This window comes from Palaemon carinicauda, chromosome 12 (assembly GCF_036898095.1).
Source record: "Palaemon carinicauda isolate YSFRI2023 chromosome 12, ASM3689809v2, whole genome shotgun sequence".
Lineage (NCBI taxonomy): Eukaryota > Metazoa > Arthropoda > Malacostraca > Decapoda > Palaemonidae > Palaemon > Palaemon carinicauda.
Genome location: NC_090736.1, coordinates 78,009,682 through 78,034,939, shown reverse-complemented (window position 1 = coordinate 78,034,939; position 25,258 = coordinate 78,009,682). Strand labels below are relative to the sequence as shown.

At 34.1% G+C, this 25,258-nt stretch overlaps 1 protein-coding gene and 1 long non-coding RNA gene across 2 annotated transcripts; both read left to right on the top strand.

The window, feature by feature from the left end:
- Nucleotides 1–2,692: 2,692 nt before the first annotated feature.
- On the top strand, nt 2,693–3,723 carry LOC137650584 (uncharacterized). The gene is made up of 2 exons (XR_011045993.1): nt 2,693–3,078; nt 3,533–3,723. It is a non-coding gene; the product is annotated as an uncharacterized lncRNA (long non-coding RNA).
- Nucleotides 3,724–6,043: 2,320 nt separating this feature from the next.
- On the top strand, nt 6,044–10,629 carry LOC137650583 (uncharacterized). The gene is made up of 2 exons (XM_068383793.1): nt 6,044–9,984; nt 10,439–10,629. Exon 1 carries the CDS (start codon nt 6,192–6,194, stop codon nt 8,640–8,642), a length of 2,451 nt encoding a protein of 816 aa, XP_068239894.1. The 5' UTR covers nt 6,044–6,191; the 3' UTR covers nt 8,643–9,984; nt 10,439–10,629.
- The last annotated feature ends 14,629 nt before the right edge of the window (nt 10,630–25,258 follow it).

The window sequence follows — 25,258 nt, the reverse complement described above, 5'->3', positions numbered from 1 at the left end:
AAAAAAAAATAGGATGCCAGGGTCTGGCAAAAGAGACAATTATGTAGTTCAGATGTAGGGAAATGAATGCACACTAATTAATTAATATTACTAATAAAATATCTCATGTGAATGGCGGGTAATGACTTCTAAAATAAAAGAGTAGAGATTTCAGTTGGTTAATCAGAAAGGGGCATATTTTACCATAAGGAGCATAGATATAGGGATATTATTATTTTTATTATTATTATTATTATTATTATCATTATTAATTGCTAAGAAATAGACAAAGAATAGCCTTTTCAGGTGATAGGTTAATTAGAATAGAAAAGTTGTAACTAAAATGATTAGAAACATCGACCCCAAAACCTACCAAAACTTTTTAATATACCGGTAACTAATGATAAAATATTACCTATCAGCCAACGCCCCATAGCGAAAAACAGTATGTTAAAATAAAAGAAAGTCTTCTTATAAATCTCCGGAGATATATTTCCCGATGAATGAGGCGCATTTGCACCGACTAGCAGGGATGCCCTTTTAGCTCGGAAAAGTTTCCTGCTATCTGATTGGTTAGAATTATCTTGTCCAACCAATTAGTGGTCATTAAACTTTTCCAAGTTAATAGGGTACCCCTGCGAGTCGGTGTAAATCTGCCTCATTAAAAGAATTGACTATAGTAGTAGAACATCACAAGTAGGACTAAAATGCATATTACAAATGAAACGTCTACCCCAAAAATAAATGATATTTTGGTTCAGTTAGTTACTGGGGAGCAAAGATACATAGTTGATATCACGGTCAAGGAATACAACCTATTCACGGGTATTAGCTCTTCTAACTCTAAACAGAATGATGATCTAGATTTGGAGACATAGAGATTGAATAAGACTATTGAATAATGTTACTAAGTTTAGTAAGAATACAGAGAGCCATTTAAAATCACTAGACCTAGTCCTAGAAAGAGGGAGAATAGCAGGATAAAGATCAAGATTAATCAGTGACACATCCCTAGATTAAATAGGTCAAGTAAACAGTGTAAACAGATTAAACAGGTGAGAAGAAATAAGGGTTAATGTGGAAATTCTACTCCACTAAGATTTGAAAGAAGTAAAAGATTTTTAGGAATAATAGGATCTTAGGGAATAGTTAAGCAGCGTTTGTTAATTTATTCAAGCATTAAAATATATTCAACCTAAAAAGATGTAGCCTGCAAATGAAATACAAGGCTTTAACAATGAAGACAAATGAATTTGGTCCTACATTAGTTTATCCGATCTCTTACCAAGGAGTAATAAAAGCAATGTGCGATGCCTCACAAATATAAAAAAGAAAGGTCTTATTGTAAAGGTGAAACCCGGAGAAGGGTAGTGAATTGTGAAAGTAGTCTTAAATACATGAATGATAACCGAGAAGAATAGATTATCAATTTAATGGTCTAAAGAAGATTAGGTATTTATGTTAGGACATAGAGTAAATGGACTTATTAAATCATAAAAATTATTGTGATTTTGTTGTAGAAGACGGGCTTTTTTTGATGATCATCCCGATCTTTAAAGCAATATTCTCCAGATATATCATTCGAAAACAATAGATAACTTTGTTACTTTTTTTCTTAGAGATCCATATTAATATTTATTCAGCAATCTAATTTTTCAAAATTATTGCTGTCAGTCTAGCCATACACCATTTGACGTCCGTAGAGAAAGAGTTCGCAGCGGACCATTTGAGAAAGAATACCACGAACGTAGAAAAATGTGACATCTAAAATACCAGAAATGTATAAACTTTATCAAAGAAAACTATATTGAAAATGCAATCACTCACTTCCCTCGCCATTTAAGCTCTTTCCCAAACGAGGCAGTAATTCAAAGAAACTTCTTCGAGACTTTTCTGGGACAAAGAAAGAAAGAAGTTAAGAAAGCCAAAAGATCATCGAACGTGACAAAGGATGCTTCATGGAGGGCATAGTCGATTTTATCGTGTCTCAAAGACTTTAAATATTTTCTAAAAAAACATTTCTGTCGCATTCCATTTTCTTGTTTTTTTCCCCTAAAACTGTAGGATTAAAAAAAAAAAAAAACATACACAGTATAATATTCTCCAATTTACCTCATATAGGATATCATTTCATAAAATACTTTGACTCCTTAGGATGAAGCCAAAGATAATGATCGTCTCCAATTAAAAATAGATTAAGAATTAAGATAAAACAATGAGCAATCGTAACTGGAAGACAAATGGAGAAACTAATTGAATTACCGGGAATTGGGTTTCATGCAAGGGAGAGTCATGTACGGGGAGATCTCCAATGCATTTGATGGTATTTAAATATTAGGTTGGTTCTTGAATTAGTTAAAAAGGAAGAGCATGAATTATTTTTTGTAAGTTGTATAGAATTCTTGTTTGAGATGTGTTATTCAAACACAATTAAAGGCTTATGAATCACTTATTATCATCTGAATTTGGTTGGCAAATCAAGGCTTGCTTAACGTTTGTTGTTTTAAATGAGAGAGAGAGAGAGAGAGAGAGAGAGAGAGAGAGAGAGAGAGAGAGAGAGAGAGAGAGAGAGAGAGAGAGAGCATGATTTAAACGGATTATAAAAAGGTTGATAAGGGTTCTTCTAAATACTGAACAAGTCAAAACTGCATTCATCAAGACCAGACTCCAAGAAAACACATACTTATAAGAGCATCATTGCAAAAACTTCAAATTATTAATTTGAATATTTAAGTATTGATACATTTGGCATACAGAAGTGTCGCTAATTGCCCCTTTGCTTTTAGATAGTAACTACTATACAGTAGTTATATCCAGTTATATCTGCCTGCCGTTAACGTCGTTGTGAAGTTTTTTCACACAGCACCAGTCTTCAGCAACCTTACACGGGAGTGAGGAGGAGCTCTCTTTCCCCCTCTTCCATTATTCAAGTGGATTTTAGGATGTATACACACGCTGGATTAACTATTATGGATTTTTCCTCTACCATGGAAATAATTGCACACTAATTCATCGAGGATGGGATCCGGACGATGCTTAACGATGATCGTCTGTTAAATGATTTTTTTCCACACTCGCCAGAACTGATATCGCAACAGGGTAAGCATAAGGGGCTTTAATGCTTGTTCTTGCGTTACATATTCTATATGCCAGTGTTTTTTAGAATAATTTAAAGTATTTTAATTAATTAAATTCTTACTAGATTGAACCTGTGATTTCTATGCAGTCTATAAATTTATTTAAGCATTTGACAACTCGTTAAATTTGCTAGTTGTTTTACTGATAATTTGAGAGCTGTTGTGATTTAGTGGTGATTTGAGCAAACATTTACGTGAGTGATTTCGTGATTAGTTAATTGCTGTTTTCGGTGATTCGTTTATTTCAAGATTTTGATTTATATGAAAATTGTAGATTTTAGTCAGGCGATTACAGTAATTGATATTTTGATTAGTGTTGAATTTTTGTTGATTTATTTTAGTCATTTTTTGTTAGTGTTGTATTTATTGTTCTGATTTTTCCCGTGGTTGATTCTCCTCTACTTTGTATTTTTTAGCGGATGAGTGAAAGGAAGAAGGTTAAGCCCTCGCAGTTGTGAACCTTAAAATCTCTTATAATAGTGCATTTCGAAGACTCGTTTACGTCATTCCACCACCAGCTGCTACAGTGAAATTTATGTAATTTTAAATTATGTATTCGTAAATGTGTAACCATTTAAATTTAAATTTATTAAATATTTAAAATGCATATTTTCCATCTCTACCTTTTCACTTAAAAATGCAAGGTTTAATGATATGATCGTGGTCATTACATATTGATTTTATATTTACATATGATGATCACTCCCCATTTTTTCCGCTTGGTCCGTCGAACTTTTGGATTAAATTTTTTAAGCACTGGTGTGGAATGTTTGTCGTTTCTAGTTGGGCGGTGTCCGGGTCCCCATCCTCTCGCGTTATACGTGTTAATTTTTTATTTGAAAGTTGATTTGTGCGGTGTTTTCTGTTAGTTAAAGATGGCGGAATCGGAAAAGCGTGAACGTACTACTATACGCCGTAAGGTTAGTGTATTGTATACTAAATTGTGTAATGCTGTTGATTCTTTAGATAAAGCTGAATTACAAACAGAATTGAGTTTTCTGAGTGATTACAGTCAAAGATTGCAGACCTTGGATGATTTGATCTTGACTAAAGTTAGACTGGACTCCTTAGTTCCGCAGGAGGATTTGGATAGGCAGGATTCTGAATGTGAGGAATATCATCGTAAAATTAAATTACTGTCAAACAAAATGCAATCTCGACTTGATAATCTCTCCGTACAGATTGATAATAAAACTCCTTGCAGAACTAAAATTTATTTGCCCAAGTTGAATTTGCCTCGGTATTATGCAGATTCTAAGGAAGATAAATTTACATGTAAGCGATTTTTTGAAGTTTTTGAACACTTGACTGCTCCGTATAATTTAAATGAAGTCGAGAGGTATAATTTACTTGAGCAGCAATGTCATAGTAGAGCAAAGGCTATGATTAGTTCTATAAAGGTGTCCCAGCAAACTTTTGGTCAGGCTAAACAAACTTTGATCGCAGCATTTGCTGATGAAATGCCTCAGAAGTTTGTCCTCATTAAAGAGTTAACTGACTTGAGGTTTGTTTGGGGCAAGGATGATCCATATATTTTTTATGCTCATATTAAGAAGTTGATTGATGCAGTGAAAGATAATGCTATTGATTTGGACACTGTTATGCTTTATTTTGTGTGGTCTTCATTGCCTACTAAATTTCAAGATCATAGTTGCGATCACAAATAAGTCTCATCCTACTTTAGTTGAGGTCACTGGTAAATTTTTGGAAGCTTGCAGCAGGTATAACGCTCAATTAAACATTAGTAAAGAAAGTCCATGTAAAACCGCAGTGTTGGCTACTAGTTTGAATACTAGTTTAACAAGGAGTTTATGTATGCTTTGTAATGCTAAAGATCACAAAATTGCCAGTTGTACAAAGTACTTGCAAGTATCTGATAAAATAAAGCGATTGAAAGAATTGCACAAGTGCTTTAAATGCTTAAAAGCAGGTCATAATAGTAATGAGTGCAGATTTCAAACGTCAGGTGTATGCTTCAAATGCAACAAGGGTAAACACTGGAGTTTTTTGTGTAGTTCAAAGCCAACAGATTCTAGTAATAGTAAGCAAACTACCACAAAGGTGGTTAATGTTGTCGAGAGTGTTAATGAAATACCATCAACTGTTACAGCATCAAGTCATTTGGATATTGTTGATTCTTTATTACCATTACTAACAGTGACGACTGAATATGATCGTGTTAAAGTGGATACAGTTTTGGATTCGGGTAGCCAGAATTCCTTTATTGAGGAAAGTTTAGCAGATTTTTTGAACTTGAAGGTAGTAGATCCTAAGATACATTTGATTATCAAGGGCATTAATACTAATCAAAAGATTTGTACCAAGTCAGTGAGTTTTCCTTTTAAGATTGGTGATGTAAGTTATGAAATTACTTGTATTTGTATTCCTAAGATTAAAATTCAGATGAAAGCTCCTCATATGTATAAATTAATAGAACTGCTAAGGCAGAATGGTAAAGAGGTTGCTTATGATAAATTCAATGGTGTAAACAGAATTCATGACATTGATGATATAAAGCTACTGATAGGTGCAAAGGATTGGCATTGTGTGATGAGCATGGAGAGTGGAGTACTAGGTCAAAAAGACAGACTGACTTCTTTTTACAGAATTAATGATAAACTAATATTAATTGGTTCTATTTCTGACTGGATAAAGAATCTTTCCGATGCAGTAGATACATCTTTGATGTCTCATAGGAAGAATTCTGAAGAAACAAAATCTACTACTTCATACATTGGCACTATGGAGATTGATTCTGATGGATTTGACTATGAAGTGCCAACACTTGATGGAATATATAATCTTGAAAGCCTGCCAGATATAGCAGAGGTTGCGGATTATTCTCAGTTGGGTCATGATTGTAAGATATTCATAAATATGGAAGAGGAGGATTCTATTGAATGTGTTACTAATGAAACAGAGCAAGAAGTGACAGATTTTATTTTATGCAACATTTACAGAGATTCTGAAAAATTTTATGTCGTACCAATTCCTTGGTTGACTAGATATAAAGATCTTCTTGGATCAAATGAGAGACTTGCTTTCAAGGTTCTGTGCAGTCTGAAGAAGAAATAAATGAACAGTAATGTTCTAAAGCGAATTGATGAAGTTTTCCAGTCACAAATTGATTTGGGAATCATTGAAAAAGTTGAAGATTTTGAAGAATATAAAAGGAAATTTCCAAAATATTTCTTCATTAGCCACAGTCCTGTAATTAAAGAAGAAAGAGATACTACGAAAGTAAGAGTTATTTACATGGCGAATCTTGCAGAAAAAAGACATGATGGCAGTAAAGGCATTAGTCTGAATCAATGTATTCACCCAGGTTATAACAAGAATTTTAAAATAAGTGATGCATTGACCATGATGAGGTTTGACAAGTTTATACTTGGATTTGATATTTCAAAAGCCTTTCATAGATTGGCCATTGATGGTGAGAATTCCTCAAAATGTCTCTTTTATTGGTTTAAGGATGTTGAATCTAGAGATTTTACACCAGTTGTGTATCGCTCAAAGCGAGTAATATTTGGGATGTCTGTTTCTCCATATCTGTTGCAGTGCTGTCTTTATAAAATGCTAATATTGGAGACATATGGTGATACTGAAGAAATTCAGGAATTGAAAAAAAGAATCTTCCAAGGCAGTTATGTTGATAATTTTCTAATTGGTTGTGCAGATGAAGATAAAGTTGAAATGGTTCACAGGGAAGCCAGTACAATATTTGAGCAGCATAAATTTCCATTGCAGCAGTATGTTACTAATTATTCTCAATTTCAGCGTGACATTGACTGTAAAGTTGGCACAGAGACTCCACAAGAGGTTAAAATTCTTGGCATGTGCTGGGACAGATATAATGATATACTAAAGGCCACATGTGTTAAATTAAATGTTGAAGCCAATACTCTTTGGCAGATTTTGAGTTCAGTAATGAGTATATTTGATTTGAATAATACTAACTTGCCTGTTTTAAACAGATGTAAGATCTTCCTCAGGCAATTACAGTCTGATTATGTAGATAAATGGGATACTTCTCTTCATGGTGCTCAGCTAAATGAATGGAGAAACATAGCTTCACAATTCAATAATGGTGAAAGGCTAGAGATTCCAAGATATATGGGTAGCAGAAAGTCTAATTTTGATATAATTGTAATGAGTGATGCGAGTAAAAACTTTATTGGATGTGTTATTTACTTGCAGGAGAGAGATTCAAAGTTGGTATCCTTCGTATCTGCCCATAATAAGATTCTGAATAAAAATCTGAAAGGGCGAACTATGCCTGTACTCGAACTCACTGCAGTAGAGTATGCATTGCAAAGGGCTTTTGATCTGTATAAAATGCTCACTTCTTGTATTGTGCCTATTGCAGTTAATGACATAATGTTGTTTTCAGATTCTACGATTGCCTTAAGTTGGCTAGCTGATTATGAGAACTTGAGAACAAAGCTTCAAAAGAGAAGTGTATATGTAAATAATAGAATCGCAAATATTGTCGACCTCTGTAAGTCTACACACTCGGTGAAGTTAGCTCACGTAGGATCAAATGAAAATGCTGCAGATTTCACGACTAGATTAGTATCGTTCTCAAAGTTAAGAAACTCTTGTTACTTGACCGGACCCAAGATGTTACGGGAAGATTTAAATTTACTAGAATGGCTTGTAATTCCTAATCCAGGCATGATTAATGATGTGGATATACCCAAGCTGGTTGTAAATAAGGCAAGTGTTGAAGATATGTCAGTTGGTACAGTTGTTGATTTAACTAAGCATTCTTCACTTGACAAAGCAATTAAAGTACTAATGAAAGTTAAGCTTTTCATAAACAAATTAAGATTAAGAATAAATTCTAAGAGCCAGCAGTCAATTGCCTTATTAGATGCAAGCTACAAAAAATGCAGTAATGATTTGCTAAAGCTTGATCAACAGAATTGCTTTCCAGATTTACAAGATTTTTTCACTTCAAAACGGAAAGCAAAAAAGTCTATTCCTGAGCTAGTTAGTAGAATGAATGTATTTTGTGACTCTGATGGTATTCTTAGAGTAAAATGTAAAATGGGAAAGATGTCTAAAGGTATGATGTCGAGAACTCCAATACTCATTAGTAATAATAGCGATTTCGGTAGAATACTGATAATGGATACTCACGTGAAGTTTAATCACTCGGGTACTTACTATGTGCTACATAAATTGAAACCGGCATTTTTTTTGCTCAAGGGATTTTCAACAGTTAAGAAGGTTGTGAATGAATGTTACCACTGTAAACGTTTTAATAGTAGACCAGTTAAAGTTAATGCTAATGACTATAGAGAGTGGAATGTGAATCCCATAAAGAGGTTTTTTTCTGTATGTTTCATTGATTACTTTGGACCATATTTCACAAGGTATGGAAGTGACAAAGTTAAAACCTATGGGGTAATTTTTAAATGTATTTGGTCTCACATGATTAATGTTGAAATAGTGACTTCATGTGATTCTAAAGGATTTTTATTGGCTTTTCAAAATTCATGTTTACAACTATGGTTTGCCTAACAAAGTATTTTCAGATTCTGGCTCAAATCTTGGTGGTGCATTCACATGGATTGAGGAATGTCTGAAAGCAAGTGAGGTGCAGGAATTCTTCAATCAGAGGGGTGTCGATGTCACTGAATTTTCAGTATCCTCGTGGTTCTCTGAATCGTGGTATTGGAGGTATCATAGAGTCCGGAGTTGGTCTGGTAAGAAAGTTAATACAGGGAGCAATCCATAATAATATTCTAGATTTTCTGGAATTTTCTCATGTAATTAAACAATGCATATGTTACGCTAATAAGAAACCCATTTCTGAACTTGGCGCATTAAGGGAACAGAATGTGAATGATGATTTTCAGGTGCTATCACCAGAGTTTTTGAAATTTGGATATGATACACAGGTTATGGAATGTATATATCACGAAGGTCAACTTGATGATTATGACTCTTCTGACTTGGGTAAGGACTTTCGGCGTTTAATTCATATTAAAGAGAAATTGCGTAATAGTTATCACAATTAATTTTTATTTGGATTGCAAGATCAGGCAACTAAATACAGAGGTAAATATTACCCTAGGGAGCACGTTAAAATATCAAAAGGTGACATAGTCTTGATAAAAGATTCAATGGTTAAGGCTCCCAATTACCCTTTAGCTAGAGTTCTTGATGTTATTTATAATTCTCTTGGTGAGGCTGTTCAAGTACAATTGGTCAAGGGTAATAAAAGTGTTGTTTTTAGGGATATATCGTCTATTATTCTTTTGGTTAAAGGTGATGGGTTAAGTGATTCTCATATTGATCAGTTAGATTTAAATTTTGTACCTCAGAGTGATTCTAATGTTGTTTCTAATGACAATATTGCAAGAATTCAACGGGGGGCTGCTTTGGTTTGTTCTGAGAAGAATAAGCAGCTAGCTCAATCTGGTCTTGTATAGAAATTTAAATTTAAATCCGCGGGGGGCAGATTGCAAAAACTTCAAATTATTAATTTGAATAAGTATTGATACATTTGGCATACAGAAGTGTCGCTAATTGCCCCTTTGCTTTTAGATAGTAACTACTATACAGTAGTTATATCCAGTTATATCTGCCTGCCGTTAACGTCGTTGTGAAGTTTTTTCACACAGCACCAGTCTTCAGCAACCTTACACGGGAGTGAGGAGGAGCTCTCTTTCCCCCTCTTCCATTATTCAAGTGGATTTTAGGATGTATACACACGCTGGATTAACTATTATGGATTTTTCCTCTACCATGGAAATAATTGCACACTAATTCATCGAGGATGGGATCCGGACGATGCTTAACGATGATCGTCTGTTAAATGATTTTTTTCCACACTCGCCAGAACTGATATCGCAACAGGGTAAGCATAAGGGGCTTTAATGCTTGTTCTTGCGTTACATATTCTATATGCCAGTGTTTTTGAGAATAATTTAAAGTATTTTAATTAATTAAATTCTTACTAGATTGAACCTGTGATTTCTATGCAGTCTATAAATTTATTTAAGCATTTGACAACTCGTTAAATTTGCTAGTTGTTTTACTGATAATTTGAGAGCTGTTGTGATTTAGTGGTGATTTGAGCAAACATTTACGTGAGTGATTTCGTGATTAGTTAATTGCTGTTTTCGGTGATTCGTTTATTTCAAGATTTTGATTTATATGAAAATTGTAGATTTTAGTCAGGCGATTACAGTAATTGATATTTTGATTAGTGTTGAATTTTTGTTGATTTATTTTAGTCATTTTTTGTTAGTGTTGTATTTATTGTTCTGATTTTTCCCGTGGTTGATTCTCCTCTACTTTGTATTTTTTAGCGGATGAGTGAAAGGAAGAAGGTTAAGCCCTCGCAGTTGTGAACCTTAAAATCTCTTATAATAGTGCATTTCGAAGACTCGTTTACGTCATTCCACCACCAGCTGCTACAGTGAAATTTATGTAATTTTAAATTATGTATTCGTAAATGTGTAACCATTTAAATTTAAATTTATTAAATATTTAAAATGCATATTTTCCATCTCTACCTTTTCACTTAAAAATGCAAGGTTTAATGATATGATCGTGGTCATTACATATTGATTTTATATTTACATATGATGACCACTCCCCATTTTTTCCGCTGCATCACGATACTAAACACTGTCAAATTTTATTTGATATTAGTCTGTGCCCAGAAAATGTAAGGCCACCACTAGTCAGGCATTTGTTAAGAAAGCCATATCTCACTTTTCAACATTTTCAGCCACTTATAAAGAACTCGATGAGGCTGCACAAGTCCTTGTTAATAATGGCTACTTCAAGTGCCAGGCTCATAGGAAAATTAAGAAGAGCCTGAATTGCTGGCACAGCAACAAGATACAAGGACACATTACCGATCAGCACAATTAAGCTCTTCTACAAAGTACGAATATGTGTGAAATACCTCTAAGATGAATGTATCCTGAAAGACATCACCACTAATAATGTCGAACCTTGATCCAGGAAAAGAAAGTTAGTCTAATAATCTAGTACCAAACCACGAAAATTAGGAGTCGTGGTACGAGGAATAACTTGACCCACCTGCAAATGATTACCTGAAGAAGAAAAATATTGTCTAGGCGTTCAGTTGTCAGTTGTCATGATTAGGGATGACCCTGCAGCTATATTGGTATGCCAACGATGTGGCTTTTTCAATAAATGCCCTGCCACGTCCAGAAATGTGTCATTTAAATCCCTTTGAATTAGCCGATGGTAGAGATAAAAGGAGAAATAAACTCATTAGGAGCACCAACTTCACGGCAACGGTCTGGATTAAAGATGCCCTACTTATTAAAAAGGTAACCCCAGATCGCATTACAATTAAAGAAATGTTTCTCTTATCTACTTATAGAAGAAAAAATTCTTCAAACATCCAGAAGAGCCCTCAGACAGATCAGTACTATAAAAGGAGCCTTGGGCAGTCAAAAATCAGAAACAATAATGAAATATTACTGGCAACCAAAGAGATACTAAAGAAAACTAGGGAAATGTTCAAGCACGAGATCAGTGTGGAAAGAGGCTGACTTCCGTGCAAAGCAGCTCAATCAATTAGGATATTCACTGACCAGCCACTGGTCAATTTAGAAAAAATCCTTGCACAAATTTCATTACCCAGAATTCTGCTTGAATTAAAGCCCAGGTGACTGTATTCCCTCAACCTACTCCGACCCTATTGGGATGATCAAAACAAGCATTCCTTGGAACGTTGTAGTAACGAAGGAACTTTGAGGACAAAAAAGAATAATACGGACTGTAACCTAGACCTGTATTTAACAACGGATTTGGACTCATTGTACAACCGGCATGAATTTAATTTCGGTTCTTTGTACAATAAAGAGTGAAGATTATGACATTCCCTATAGATCTCCTTACAGAAGTATAAATTCTGGCGTTTTGGTGACGAAAAGGGTTACTATTGACGAGAAAACAATGCAAAAATAGAATAATGATAATAATGAATAATAATAATAAAAGAAAATCGTGATATTATATTGAGTGCAAGGGCAAGAGTGCATCAAGATTATTGTGAATGGTGTAGTGTGTAGGATCGTTTGCTGCATTGCTACTAGGTAAAATAATTATAAGGTGTTTGATACCATGCGGTGTTCTTCCAATATTTTACTGTTGAAAGATGAAAAACAATTAATCTTACTTAGAACATGAATTAAGGCCACCCGTCGTTTCGTGATTAAGGGCCCCAGCATGTAGACACAGCTGTACATTATCACCAAAATACCTTTTCCTAAATTCTTCACAGCTAATGATTTATTTTACTATATAAAGAGGAAAGCAGAAGGACCCATTTGCAGATGTAAACGTACGAATGATTCTTTACCTGAAGGCATACAAGTTGGGTGAATTAGCTGTGGCTCTGCATACACAGAGACATCAATGTATTCACCATTGTTCAGCACAAGGCTATAGCTGAAACTCGGTGCTCCAATTATGTTGCTAAAAAATATGGATGTTCCCAATCTCTGCAAAAGGAAAAGGAAAAGGTGTAGACAAAGAAGAAGTTCCCAATCTCTGCAATGGAACCCATTCGGTGATCAAACAGCTGCTACCTCATGTAATGGTAATCACCATTCTCACATAAGCAGGAAAAGCAAAAGACGATTTTATTCCAAGGATCTCCATCATCCTAACTGACCTTTCTATTTCAGTTCTAAGACTACAGCTTCCCGTCAGGCTAAGTTTTGCCATGACTATAAACAAAGCCCAGGGAGAGTCTTTGAAAACTGCAAGAATCAATTTGGAATCTACATGTTTTTCTTATGGACAGCTATATGTTGAGTGTTCAAGAGTTGGATGCATTAAGAATCTATTCATTTATTGCCCAGATGAAAAAAAAAACAATGTTGGTTTCCTAGAAGCTTTGACTTCTTAACTTTACATGATAATATATGTCTGTACCATTAAAATTCATTGATTTCATTGTTTATTTTATGGTATTAGTGCGTCCCCAGAAATATATTTGTTAAATTTCTTTACAAATGGATACCCGGGCAACACCGAGTACCCCTGCTAGTGTATGTAAATGTGTATATGTATATATATATATATATATATATATATATATATATATATATATATATATATATATATATATATATATATATATATATATATAGTTTATTTTAGAAGTATAATTCATGCTCGGTAAAGAATGAAAGAAATTAACATATGATTAAATGAACAAAGAATTTTACCAGAGAAGTGCATGAGATGAATTTTTATCCTAAATTTCCTAGACCTTTGTTCAAGAACCCAGTTTTTTATAGTGTGGACCGGAGTTAAGGCAATTTAGTATACCACATGAGATTGGACAGATACAATAATCGATTAAGCATGATTTGGGATATGGTAATTGGGTGAGGGGTGAGTTGGAGGGGGTTTGGGGTGGTTTTGGGAACCGTCCAAAACAAAACTTTACTTGAAACTCACTTTTAATTTGTTAATTTCTGAGATGAGGTCCGTATAATCAGTTATATTTTTAGATATTTCTTTTTGAAGAGGAGAACGTAAAATCATGTAGTTGCCGTTCAATAATTTCAATCATTTTGGTTAGTAACGTTGCGAAATGAATCTTTGTAGTTCTGTAATCACCATTCATAAATCACCATTCATCAAACGTTTACTCTAATGATATACGACGTGTTTTAGCTCTGTTAGATTCATTTAAGTAAGCCTCATAAGTGATACATCTGAAACGTAGTGCCATAATTATATATAGGAAATTGGTAGGAAAATATGCCTGATTCCCTTTCATCCTAATTAGAAGTTGAACAGCAATCTATTTAGGGGCAAAGGTCAAGGTCAAGGTCTAGCAAAAAGGTCGAGTAAAGAACTGCCGTGGCAGAGGTCTGCGCGCTACTGAGTGCCCCTCTAGTTATCATTATCATTATCATCATCATCATCATCATCATCATCATCATCATCATCATCATCATCATCATCATCATCATCATCATCATCATCATCATTATTATTAGCTAATCTACAACTCTGTTTGGAAAAGCAGATTGCTACAGTATAAGCTCAAGTGCTCCAACAGGGAAAACAGTTAAGTAGGTAAAGGAAGTAAGTAAAAAATGTATATGGGAAGTAATGAGTAAAAATATACATCTTAAAATCAGTAACAACGTTAAAATAGATATGTCATACATAATCTATGAAAACAGACTTATATCAACCTATTCAACGTAAAAATATTAGTTGCAAGTTTGAACTTCTGAAGTTCCACTGATCAGAGTAGTTGTATGAATTCATTATGCAGTTATTTTACCACTAGTGAAATGTACTAAATAATAAACCATTTTCTTATGATTCACGAGTTCACCTCTGCTAATCACCAATAATTCCATATTTTCTTGCATTGCCCTTTAATGTAATGAATATGATGTACATGTCATGATAGAATATGTTTTTTTCCAATAAGAAACAACAAGATATTTCAAATTTTTATATTCCACCGTAACCATTTGAGGATCATGAGGACTTTGAAGAATTGCTTGTTTATTCGAATTTTGAAAAACAGGAGTACTAAGCAACACAATTATATTCATTACATATCACCGGATTAATACAGGTTTTATTCTTTGTAAAAAGGAAAAGAGGAACGGGAAGCATTATGAAACTCCCTCATAGGTGTTAATAATGGTAAGTTACAGACAATAATGACCAAGTAAAATTTACTATTTTGCTCTCAACGAGAATTCATTTTTGTATAATACACTGTTAATGAACTCAAATTATGATTGAGGGCAAAATGTTCCATTTTCACTGTTTGATATAATCATGTGATTATATCGGTGGAACTTTAACATACTTTCTCGGTTGAAAAAGTTGGCAAAGCTGTGTTTCATGGAATATTCGTTATTTATTGATTTTGTTTTGTGAAATGTCTTAATTTGGTTGTCATTTTTATACATTTTACTCGGTACGTCTGAGTTTATTTTACTTAATAGAAGGCCTTGAAAGTTCACATTTTTCCAACGATGGTTCAGTCTTGGCTCTTAATGATAATAATAATGATGAATAACTATCCTTGGCAATCACTGGTCCTTCATTTAGGGTGGAATTAGGTCTGAATAAGGACTATTGGGACGAACTGTTTTGAAAAAGGCAAGGTTGTTATGAAAGCTTCAAAAGAGTAAGAACAAAGAATTTTCATAGTTTATCTAGCGTGTTTGACAAAGCAGAATCTTTCTATTGTGAAATAATAATTATATTTTTCCTCGACTAATCCGCTGAGATGAGACTCAAATTTTTTTTATAAGATTAACTATTTTTTATCATTATATATATATATATATATATATATATATATATATATATATATATATATATATATATATATATATATATATATATATATATATATGGTTGTGTGTTTGTATGTGTATGTGTAATGTGTGTAAAATTACATGATTAAATCCATGACCCAAGAGATCATTGGAGAAGTTAGGAGGAGTGTGAGAACGCCAAGTCAGTCATAAACAGGATGCGAAAGTCAAGACCAAGCTAAACCTTTGCAATGTAGCATTTTCCATGAAGAGTAAACACAATACAAACCGTGAGAAGAGTTGTGTCTCACCGGATCTAGATAGCTTCCTATATTAATGTTGTGGTTAAATGCTGAGATAACTAAGTATATGTTATCATCAGACAATATATTTTTGTTAGTTCTTCTCAACCTGTCATACGGAATGGTCATCCGACCAAACCATCTATACTCCTGTGATGGAGCTGCTAATAAACTGTTTTAAAGTTAACTTATTTAGACTTATTCAGAAGAAGTAACCTGCAAGTCTAAAATATATAACACATTGAAGAGACATTTTGATTGGAACCATAATGTGTGTTTATAACAGTACCACACCAACAATTGGTGGCAGCGTTTAAACTAAAAGAACCAGCTAATCAACTTTAGTAACCAGAGAATCAACAGTAATGAATCTACAATTTTGACGAAGTATCTACGTCTACCGAAGAAATGAACACATTGAATATCAACTATAAATGTTATACAAACTGAGGAACTGGATCTTTAATCAACATCTTGAGAAAACGAAGGACTAACATTCAACGTTTATTAAACATTCAAGAATCATATCCAGGAAGCACTACGTTCAACATTACAATGGGAAATCGGACCGAAAACATTCACCCAAACAGCTAAACTCTCGCAAACCAGTCAGAGAGAGAGGAAATGACGACATCGCCCTTCGCCCATATAAACTCAAGCTAAGTACATTTCTTTATTCATTTCAGTTTTAGACAGTAAAGTGTTATTATCACGAGTCGATCGTCCATTATTGCTTGGGTGAGTTGTTTGCTAATCTTCATTTTTTCTTTCATTAAAGGAAACTGTGTTCAACTTCAAATTGTCGTCTAGAATTTTTTTTCTATGTGCTAATTCTATTTTCTTTCAGAAGTTTGCGGGAAATATCTTTATATTAGTATCATTGTTTTGGGGGATTTTGTTATAATCTTTATTGTATAGTGCTTATGCGTTTACGCAGTGGACGTCTGTATTCATATAGAGATTTTGATAGGATTGCAAGGAGTCGTAGAGATAGAAAAAAAAGTAAAGTAAACATGACACCTCCTGTGAGTCCGAGTAACCCCACCCCCGGACCTAGTAACCCCATCCCCGCTCCCATTGTAATACTAGTAAATGCCCGTTCAGCTATCCTTCCTTTTCAAGGTCAGGTCAATGGGTTCTTACCTCAGAATGTCGAGTCGTGGATTTCTTCCGTCGATGCTCACTCAAATGCTAAACAAATCATAGACCCATTTGTACAATTACAAGAAGCTAAAAGTTTTAAAGAATTTTCTGTAGGAGATGCGAGTGCGTACTTGAGAGGAGTTTCATTTCAAAAAGCAGTTACATGGGATGATTTCAAAGTTAGGCTATGTGCGATCTATGGCGGCAAGGAAGCCTTAGATGTAGTTTTAACATTAAGAAATACACTTAATCAAGCCACTTTGACTCGGCTTAATATCATAGAGAGAGCAGCTCTCATTGCCGATAGGCTAAATGAGTATCAAGATATTTTAGGTAATTTCACTTGGGTTACTAGAGATAACATCTCCGTGAAAGATTTCTTACGATTAATGTATTTAACCTGCTTGACACTTATGTTGCCAGAAACTTTAGTGCTGTGTTTTGATAAAAAGTTAATGCCCGAAAGTACAGAATTGGATGTATATAAACAGATAAAGAAACACATGTCTAAGTGTACTGATCTTGATCCCTTGTTTACACAAGATTTAGCAAAAAATTAAACTAAGCCACAACAAGTAAATATAGTTAATAATAGTCAAGTTGCAGGAATGACATGTTATAATTGCAAACGTCAAGGTCACTTGATCGCAGACTGCAGAACACGATATTGTTCGTTACATAATAGTTCAACTCATTCATATAGTCAATGCTACTAGTGTAATCAACAACAGAATCCTAGAAATACACAGTAAATTCCACAGTCAATTCCCTATGGAAATAAAAAGAAAAATCCTCAGTTCAATAAGAATAAACAGCCAAACGTTAATGCAGTTCAAAATCAAAAACAAACAAATAGCTCTTCAAATAACTCTGATCCTGGGCCGTTTAGCCAGAACTCGCAAGGTCAGACTAATTTTCAGAATGTGCAGAGCAAAGCAAATACCACATAATCAACTCCAGGTGGGAAGAGAGTAATGTTGGGTCATTCAAATCAACATCAGTAGTATTAAATAATCCATTTAATGTTTTATCAGATCATTGTGAGGCAATAGATTTTCCTATGAAACACACGACCGAATCAAATAAATCAGTGCATGCTCCCGTAGATTTGCAACAAATTCATACAATAATAAGCCAAAATGAGTTACAACCAACATTATATGCTGTAAATTTAGAACACCGATCCTTTACATTATTTTTTGACTCTAGTAGTCCACGTAATATCATGGATTTGAGGACACATCATTTGTTGTTTTCGAACTTCCCCATAGAGAAGTCAGGAGTAAGGCTCTCGGGTATAAGAAATAAAGAATTAAATGTAATAGGCATAACTCATGTTCAGTACAAGGTCGGTAAGCGCACGTTTGCCGATACCTTTGTTGTTGTATAAAACAATGATATGTATTCAGCTGTAATTATAGGACACCCATCTATGGGTAATCAAAACATTATCTTAGCCCCTGCCAAGCACGGCGTGTATATCAAAGGAAAATTCTATAAGTCTTCTAATACCTTGAAATCAGTTTTGGATAAAAAGGAGACGACAAATAGAACTAACGTACGTTGAAGAACCAATAACTTGTCTCATTAATAAAGAAATAATATACGCGACCCAACAGAATTCTCGTTCACTCGTAATATTCTCTTGCACGCAATCTATCGAGCCAAACGTAACTTCGAATTTAATAGTGCAAGTAAAGAAAAAGTTACCGGGATCTGAAATATTAATCCTTTCCTACACTTTGAAAACTAACGGATTGTCTGTCACACAAGCTATTTATACAGTAGGCTCACAACAACAATGTAATATTGAAGTCTGTAATCATTTAAATACCACATTAGTAATTCACAAAAATCAACATATCTTGGATATAGAAGTTTATAAACATCGTATTCTTTCCTTCGCTGAAATCAATCACGCTCAATCAGTTGCGTATGAATCCCTTTTGCAATCAATTAGAAAAAAAATCAATAAAGACATTCAAGAAGAAGAAATTCAGCAGAAATTTTTTGGACTTTTAACTGGATATCATGATGTTTTTTCCACTACGGATGAATCCTTAGGAAAAACAGATGTTATCGAACATCAAATAAGGTTAAAGGACAAGCAGAAAATTATCTATGTACCCTCATACAGACTCCCTATGAAATTCCAGAATGAGATAAATGATGAAGTAGGTAAAATGCTAGAACAAGGAGTCATTAGGAAATCGAACAGCCCTTATAATTTTCCATTAATAGTTGTACCGAAAAAAGATCGAACATGGCATATCTGCGTAGATTTCCGTTGCTTAAATGGGGAAACGATCCCTGATCGATTCCCAGTGCCAAGTACTGACGATATTTTATCTTTGTTAGGTCAGAATAAATATTTTACCAGTTTGGAATTACTTAAAGGCTTTCACCAGATATCATTAGAAGAAAATAATATCCCATACACTGCCTTCAGCACAGCCAGGGGACATTATGAATTTTTACGTATGCCTTTTGGTTTACGTTGTGCTCCCATAACATTTACTAGAATGATTAACATAGTGTTTGGAGACTTGCTAGGGGATATATTGCATGCCTATATGGACGACCTTGTAATCTTTTCCAATACCTTAGAAGAACATCTACGTAAACTAGAACTAGTATTACAGAGACTAAGACAACATAACTTAAGGGTAAAGATTAGTAAGTGTGAATTTTTCAAAACAGAATTGGTCTATTTGGGTTTTACGGTGTCTAGCCAAGGTCTTAAAGTAGTCCACGATAAGGTGTCGGCTATCCGTAACTTTCCGATACCTACTAATGTCAAGGGAATACAGCAATTTCTGGGGTGTAGTGGATATTACAGGCGTTTTATACGCAATTATTCAATAATAGCCGCTCCCCTAACTGATCTTACGAAGAAGGGCGTAGATTTCATATGGTCTGAGCAGCATCAACAGGCGTTTAATACCTTAAAAGATGAACTGTGTAGTTCTCCTATCTTGAAATTTCCTGACTTCGGTAAGGAATTATTCATTGCAACAGACGCCTCAGACTTAGGAGTAGATGGGGTATTGCTTCAGCAATATGAAAAACAGTTTTTCCCGATAGATTTTTATTCACGAAAACTGAGAACTTCCGAAAGTAAGTATGCAGTAATAGACAAGGAAGGACTAGCTATTGTTAATTCACTAGTGCATTTTAAGTTCATAATATACGGTTATCCTGTCAAGGTTCTTACTGATCATAAACCCCTAACCGACTTCTTTAAAGGCTATAGTCACAGCCCAAAAAAAACTCGGTGGCATTTGATCATCCAAGACTATGGCGCGAGAATCGGGTATTTACCATGGAAAGCAAATATCATTGCTGATGCATTATCACGCAACCCCGTGTCATCTTGTACGGAGCCATTAGCTGAATTAATAGATATATCAACATCCATGCCTATTGTTAAAACTGTATCTGAACAGGAAGATCTGGGGTGGAGCGCTGAATTATTACAGACTGAGCAAAGAAAAGATCAGAAATTAGAAAAAATTATAAATTCTTTGGAAGGAAATCGTAAGGAAAAGGAATATATAAGGTATACGCAGCAGAATTATATAATCAAAGACAATATTCTGTGTAGATCCGTGACAAGGAAAACCCGCAATACACCACATGTGACTAACGACCAGGTAGTCGTACCAATCTCACTTATATCCACTGTCCTAAATTGGTTGCATGAAAATCCATTGCATGGACACCCGGGGTTCTCCATAATGTCACAGAAAGCCAAATCATTGTTTTATTGGCATACGATGCTTACAGATATGAAAAAAAAAATAGCTAATTGTCACACTTGTCAGGAAAACAAAGGGCACACAAAAACACCTGTCAGCCTAGGGGCTTATCCCGTGCCCAATCAACCCTTTGAAAGGTTACATTTAGATTTATTAACAGGATTTTACGAGTCAGACAGAGGAAATAAGCACCTCTTAGTAATTGTAGATGCATTGACTCGATATACAGAACTGATAGAGCTTAAAACTAAAACTGCGATTGAATGCGCTAGGAAGCTTTACGAGTGTTACATTTGTAAACATGGAATTCCACACATGATAATCTCAGACTCGGGTGGAGAATTTAATAATCATTTCCTTACCTCATTGTGTGAATTCCTTAGCATAAAGAAAATCAATGCCATGATCTATCACCCAGAGTCGAATGGGCTAGTGGAAAGAGCGAATAGGAAGTTTAAACATATTAAGATTAACACTAGGGGGATCAGACCCCAACTGGGATATTGCAATACCTGCGGTACTAAGTACTCTGAATCACTCATATATATATATTAAAATGTCGCCGCACGAGGCATTGTATGGTACCCCAGTTAGAACGCCTTTCCGTGTATTAACGCCTACAACTAATTTATCAAATCCTTTAAAAGAATGTATAAATGCAAGCAAAAGTCGTTATGATATCCTTCAAAAGAATTTAGAAGAATCACAAATCATAATGAAAAGGAATCATGATAAAATAGCGAAGCCAATTAAAACATATACCGTGGGTGATAATGTATACATACAGGTAAATGTACGTAAAGGACTCAATTATAAACTAACACCTAAGTTTGAAGGCCCATTTAGCATTTTGGAAACATTAACGGCCAATAGATTTAGAGTTCAAAACATATCCCAACCCACTGATGAGAGAATTGTACCATTGGCTCACATAAGATATTAAATTAAGAGAGAAGGAAGTGAGGGAAATTTTTTTTATTTTATCTATGAAACTTATATGTTAACAATTTTTTCTTCTTAATACAGGAGTAATTACATATATTTTTCTCATTACAGGTTTCCAAGATGAAGTTTTTATCGTTAGGAGTGATATTGTTCGCTCAGACATTTTTCTCGTGTGGGAAGAGCTCTAAAACTAAAAGTATAGATTTTAAATATGGCACTATAGTAGAGAGAACAGAAGACGTATTTATTACTGCAAGTAATATAGTTATAGAAGTACGCATGCAAGCAATTTTTCTCCCCGAGAATGACGTCACTAGCTTAAAGAGCGCCATTTCAAGGTTTGCTGCTTCATTAAATGAAATGCATAGAAGACACTTTCCTTTTAATACAGAGTTCGCTTAAACCGACACTAAAAGTTGCAGAGATGCTATCCCACGACTCGCAAAATAAGACTTACGAGGCAGAATCTTTGGCTCGTGACCTTTTGATGTGGACAGTAAGACACACTAACCTTGAAAAACGTAACCCATTTATTTTTGCTGCACTAAACATCTTTGGATCTGTTGCAAGTTTAGGCTTAGGGATTTCAAATTGTCTTAAAATTAGTAATCAAAATAAGAAAATTGAGTTTTTAACACCTGAAAACAAATTAGTTTTATCAGAACTAAGGAATCAGTTAACTTCTATCAATCAAATTATGAGTTTGGTGAACAAACATTCTAGTAATATTAGTCAGATTATGGAAGTAAAAGATTTGTTGGCAACGTTAACGTATTATAATTCAAAAATAGATTATATCCATAATAAAATTGCACATTTCATTGAGAAATCAAAAGACTATGTGGAAGCTATTACGTTAGCAACTAAAGGTGTTCTCTCACCGCATGTGTTGCCGATAAAAGACTTAACGCTAATTCTGGAGAACGGACGGGAGAAAATAGGTTATATTCCTTTATTAGATGCACATAAATTAGAATTTTATTACAGCCTAGTTACAGTAAGCGTTGAAAATTACAGGATTATGATTACAATTCCCTTTGATTCTTCCGATGCCTGGCAATCATACAGGATATCACCATTTCCGACTTTCATGACAAATAACTCAAGCCCAATAACATCCAGTTTAACAGGACACGTATTGACTTCCCCTGACAAGGAAACATATACGGTCATTAAAGACTTAAATAAATTAACTCACTGTTCAGACGCAATAAATAAAAAAATATGTACAGCTGACTCCTTTGAATTCCATAAAAAATCAATGGATTCATGTGAGTTAGGTATAGTGCTAAACGGTGCTCTCTCCCATACACATGAAAATTGTCTGAAAAAACTTTATCCCTTTGACGATAATAAGTTCAATTGCAGACTGAACAACGGCTCTTGGATATGATACGACAAGGCCGGCTTCAATGTATCATGCCCGGTCGCATCCACGTCCTATTCCCAAATCTTTGTTGCAGCAGATTGTTGTATCGGTATGTCCACGAATTACACAGTCTGAGGAATTAACACTATCATCAGAGAACGGGCCTACTTCACGAATTTCACGTGGTCCACTACAATCCCATCTTTACCTCTCCCATACAACGCACGAGTGGCTAAGCGGTTGATGAAATTAACCGAGATGGACCACCCGTCGCCGACTTATGCAGATCTTCGTTTCTACATGTTACTAGCAGCAATCAGCGTTACAGTGATGATATTTATTGCCGTTAACATCTTTGTTTGGCGTAGGTTAAGGCATAGTAAGATGGAGCTCAAACAGAACGTTTTGCCATGTCCAGACAAAACTCCTTATTTGTTTCAATTTAGAGCCGTTTGAAATTGGCCTTTTCATTCGCTCGCAGGAGTAAAAATTGTTTGGAATAGTGTTGTGCACGAAAAGAGGTCAGTACGCTGGTAATATGTAGTTGAAGAGACTCTTAAGACATTTGCATTTAGAAAACATTAAAAAAAAAAATCATTTTTTGGGCATCTAATAAGATATAAAAGCCTATTATAATCATCTGTATTTTTGACAAAGGTGACAACTATTCTTTAACATGTTACCGAATCGTACTTATATCAGTATTTTTTTGGGGGGTACCATATAATCATTTGCTAGCAATGTACCATATAATAATCTGTATTTTCCATGTATTTTTCTTTGTTTTTGACAATATCTGTTAGGTATGTAGTTTTTTTAATGTACCTATTTGAACATTCATCCTTAATCACTTGTTTATGGCTAAAGTTAAAAAAAAATAAGATATAAAAGAATCTATGGGCATCTAATAAAATATATAAGCCCTATACATAAATATACGAAACCGTAATGCGTGTACGTACCAGGAATTTTTTTTTGTGCACTGAAATTATATCTTTACCAAGGTAACAAATATACTTATTAGTTACCGTATTATAATCATCTGTATTTTTGACAAAGGTGACAACTATTCTTTAACATGTTACCGAATCGTACTTATATCAGTATTTTTTTGGGGGGTACCATATAATCATTTGCTAGCAATGTACCATATAATAATCTGTATTTTCCATGTATTTTTCTTTGTTTTTGACAATATCTGTTAGGTATGTAGTTTTTTTAATGTACCTATTTGAACATTCATCCTTAATCACTTGTTTATGGCTAAAGTTAAAAAAAAATAATATATATATATATATATATATATATATATATATATATATATATATATATATATATATATATATATATATATATATATATATATATATATATATACATACATACATACATATATATATATATATATATATATATATATATATATATATATATATATATATATATATATATATATATCCAGTCACACTCCTAGTAAACATATTTTTAACGTATTATTTGTGTTCAATTAATTGAAGGTAGCTGTCCGAGCTAATGTAATGTGTGTAAAATTACATGATTAAATCCATGACCTAAGAGATCAATGGAGAAGTTAGGAGGAGTGTGAGACCGCTAAGTCAGTCATAAACAGGATGCAAAAGTCAAGACCAAGCTAAACCTTTGCAATGTAACATTTTCCATGAAGAGTAAACACAATACAAACCGTGAGAAGAGTTGTGTCTCACCGGATCTAGATAGCTTCCAATAATAATGTTGTGTTTACCATTTTACGTAAATGCTGAAATAACTAAGTATACGTTATCAACAGACAATATATTTTTGTTAGTTCTTGTCAACCTGTCATACGGAATGGTCATCCGACCAAACCATCTATACTCCTGTGATGGAGCTGCTAATAAACTGTTTTAAAGTTAACTTACTTAGACTTATTCAGAAGAAGTGACCTGCAAGTCTAAAATATATAACACATTGAAGAGACATTTTGACTGGAACCATAATGTGTGTTTATAACAGTACCGCACCAACAATTTTGGTGGCAGCGGTGGGATGTATGTATGTAAGTATGTACACAATGTACACTAATAATAGTGTAAGAATTCTGAACATATGTTGAAGTGTCATAAAAGTTAGCATAGGTGAAAGGATGGATCAGTGTTCTTATGTTGTTCGTCATGTGGAAACAATATACGATAATAGGTTAGTGAAAATGAGTTTAAATTCAGAATCCTTTGAATGACCTGGATCAAAGCTAGGAAATACTTGTTAGAAATTAAGGGACTCTAACCACGAAAAGCAATTCATGCAAGACATGGCTGAT

Excerpts from the sequence above, each read along its gene's own strand:
- LOC137650583 (XM_068383793.1), top strand. The coding sequence starts at position 6,192 with ATGAACAGTAATGTTCTAAAGCGAATTGATGAAGTTTTCCAGTCACAA.